This window comes from Triticum dicoccoides, chromosome 4B (assembly GCF_002162155.2).
Source record: "Triticum dicoccoides isolate Atlit2015 ecotype Zavitan chromosome 4B, WEW_v2.0, whole genome shotgun sequence".
Classification (NCBI taxonomy): Eukaryota; Viridiplantae; Streptophyta; class Magnoliopsida; order Poales; family Poaceae; genus Triticum; species Triticum dicoccoides.
The window spans coordinates 342831942-342835679 of record NC_041387.1 but is presented as its reverse complement, the minus strand read 5'-3'; the positions used below and the strand labels follow the sequence as shown (position 1 = coordinate 342835679).

General features: G+C 44.4%; 1 protein-coding gene across 1 annotated transcript in view; it reads left to right on the top strand.

Moving 5' to 3' along the window:
• LOC119293615 overlaps positions 1-1728 on the top strand; it is a 30772-nt gene extending 29044 nt beyond the window's left edge. The window contains exon 10 of the mRNA XM_037572022.1: positions 1321-1728. Coding sequence (XP_037427919.1) covers positions 1321-1434 — 114 coding nt within the window. The 3' untranslated portion in view covers positions 1435-1728. The remainder of the gene's footprint in view (positions 1-1320) is intronic.
• Positions 1729-3738: the final 2010 nt, after the last annotated feature.

Genomic DNA, 3738 nt, shown 5'->3' with positions numbered 1-3738 from the left:
TTTGCTCCCGGCAACCCTCCACCATCATTGCAACACTAATAGCTCCGAATCTCATCCTCCATGTCATCGGGCAACCTTGCCCTTGCCTCATTATCACAGCTTCATGGATAGCTGGTTCTAGCATCTCCGTCCACTAATCTTAGCTCATGGAGGCTAGATTCGGGGCATCCACCATGGATGACTGTCCAATTCCTCGCATCATCTGTCAAAGGTGGATGTAGCACTGGGAGCCACGGGTTCCAGCTCACTGGCCATCGCTTGAAGCATCATTGATGTCACCATCCACCAACGGTAACATCTTTTGGAGTCATTAGTTACAGTATTTGGCGTAAATGGGATCCGAACTTGGAGCCCACTCTAAAGCCAGTCATAGTGCAACCTACTACTAGTTCTACCATCCCGCACCACCCATCACCACCTACCATGGCCATGCTGTCGCAATATGCCCCGCTGCTGGTTCCATCACCCATGTCATGTGTTCCAATATTCTGAGTTGTTATTTCAACACCGTAACTTTCCTCGGTCACCATAGTCACATCTCGTAGGAACTAAGGTTTCATCTTGTCCATTGGCTGGTCACAACTATGCTGATAGGGGTTGCAGATTCTCCATCAAGGCTCATGCTCAAGTCAAAATTCCCTTTGAGATGTGGTCCCTGCGAGGTAGAAGGTGGATGCTTAGGTGGGGGAGACAACTAACATCTCTAATGGTAAGAGGCGGATCACATCTGCCCCTCCTCACTTCATGTTGTCTCCTCCATCCTCTAGAGGGCAGCACGAGCGCGGAGCATCACTCCATCACGGTCGCTCTCATCGCGTATTAGAGACGGTACTGTAGCAGTGCTGCAATTGACGGTGGTGAAAGGGCATCGTGGTCGGCATGGTGGGAAGAGAGCAAAGGATAGGTGTGCTAGGATAGGGCATGCATGGTGATCAGGCAACAAAGAATAAAAGGAAAAGTGAGATGGAAGGAAAATGATATTGTTTCTCGGTGGAGGATAACGAAAGAAAAGGAAGCTACGGCTCGCACCCACGATGTGACCCAGATGTTTGTGACTAGCAAGGACGAGATTGGTCAGCCGACTAGGAATCTTTTCCTATTATATAGGCTCTACATGATTAAGGATCATTTGGTTTACCAAGTGGACACATATTTTTCATGCCAGACCTTCCGTAAATAAAACAAAGATGACCAATGAACATTGTAAGAGGTTTCTCCTTTTAGGAATTAAAAAATTATGTAGTTATCTAAGACAAATATCATATTTCTTTTGTCTCACTTATGTTCATTTCTTTAGTTAATTTTATAATTGTATTGCAGGCCCAGAAGCAAGAGGAACTCCCTGAGCAGGTCCTTTGTTGTGTTAGGTTGAACAAGATAGACTTCATAAATCATGGGCAAGTTCCAACGATTGTCACATCCGATGATAAGTGATATACTGGATTGTAGCGGTTGCCTTGTTGAAGTTGTTGGAAGGCTAGATATGAAGATCTAGAGGAACAAAACAAAAATCAAAATTCTATGAAAATTCCGCACCTCATGTGTTCATTTATGCCTAATATATTTGCTCTGTTGCCTGCTTTCATAGGTAGGGACATTTTTGATACATATAATATATAACTATAGCAGCAAAACATGTGAACTTCTCTTGTTTCGTAATGTTTTGGCAAGATAATTCTTAAACAATTTTTGTAATGACGCATATGATGTACCTTATAACAGATATTGGTTCGGCACAATATTTTCTTGTAAAACACTTCTGATGTAGGATGAAACCATAGGTGGAGATCTTCTCCACACTTGCAGGTGGGGAAGGAGAAATCAAGTGTCAGGACCCCGACTCAATGCCACATCGATCTAGCATGTAACACCTCATATCACTTTGCGGCCTCACGCACGGTATTCCCACGGGTGTCGTCTTACCTTTACCCGGGACCGTTTGCGTCTTTTGGCACACGTATATGGTAGTGTCGCTAGCATCCATATGGTAAGGAGCCCGGGCTGACATGGCTAGTCGTAAACCCAAAGTGGCACAAACTTACAGGGACAGGCATCCATGACCCAACATCGAACGTATCACTAAACCGAGGAATGAGTAATGATGGCGAGAGTATCACTAAATCAAGAATTCATAGGATGGTGTGCCATTCCCATGATAATCTTAATATAAAGATGGTAACACTCCAGGGTGGAACAGAACAAAGCTGGATTAGTATTTGATCTGCGGAGTACAACTGCTTTGACCCGATCCTGAATATGGATGAGGTACTGAAGTTTGCTTCTCCTAGTCATTCAGGACAGAATGGCTTGACGGACCACAAGAGTAATAAGCATTGATAACACGAATGCACAATTACTCCTGACTATCAATTGATAGACGAGGGCCAGAAAGCAACTAAAGAGAGACAACTCAAAGGAACATATGATTTTCTGAGTTGTGGATGCATGGTTTAGCATGTCGAACGAAGTTCAACATATTTCTTCCGGATAACCCATGCAGAAAGGTAGAACTGGCAGAGTCACAATGTAGAATCGAGAACCCATCGAGAGCACTCTGATTGTGATCTTTCGATCAGCGAGGAACATCTGCCATAAGCGGTTCATAGTATTTGGAAGAAAGGAATACCACGAACATCGAGGACTAATGCAAAGGTTACTAATAACCTAAAGGAACGAGCAAAACTATCAACATGAAGCAAGTAGGGTGAATCTCGGATTCAAAACCCAGGGATAGAATACCTACTACTAGATGGCATCACGGGATGCTTTCGATAATGATGGCCAGAGTCATCACACTGGAACATAAATCATGGCTAGACTACTAGATGATCCCCTGAGACACCTAGGGTCATAATAGTAACTCCATCATAATGTCAAGGCAATAGAATACCTCAACTCAACAATTAGTGTAATTGAGCTGGCATAAAGGAACATCGAAACCAGAGGGAAAGGATTTTGCAAATGCATCAGACTATTTAGAAACCTGGAATGACTCGGACAGCATAACGGTTGTAAATGCTCAGAAAGATTTGAGACATTCACCAAAATGGTGGCATAACCACTCAGAAGCACAATATCAAGGTTTCGAGATCAACAATTAACATACGGAGGTAGGAACTGAACTGAGGCTTAATCCAACAATCTATAAGTCTACGGATTAGTAACACGTGGTCCTGATAGAAAGAAGAGATAGCCTAGTTCTTAATCCCCGTAGGAAAGATAAGATGACTCAGATCAGAAGGCATAAGGTATAAGGAGTGAAAAGAGCCTTACGTTCCATCCCACAATCAATTCCCTTATATAACTAAAGCATTTCTAGACTCAACTTCGACCAGTTTGGCTTGGTAATCCTACAGGCAGTCAAGCTCTGATACCAACGCTGTCAGGACCCCGACTCAATGCCACATCGATCTAGCATGTAACACCTCATATCACTTTGCGGCCTCATGCACGGTATTCCCACGGGTGTCGTCTTACCTTTGCCCGGGACCGTTTGCGTCTTTTGGCACACGTATATGGTAGTGTCGCTAGCATCCATATGGTAAGGAGCCTGGACTGACATGGCTAGTTGTAAACCCAAAGTGGCACAAACTTACAGGGACAGGCATCCATGACCCAACATCGAACGTGTCGGTCATCAGCGAGTGAATCCAGGCTGTAGCACTGGGCTAGCAGGACTCCGGTGAACCGGGCTGTAGCGGGCTAACAGGACTCCGGTATTCATCGCGTGACATTTCC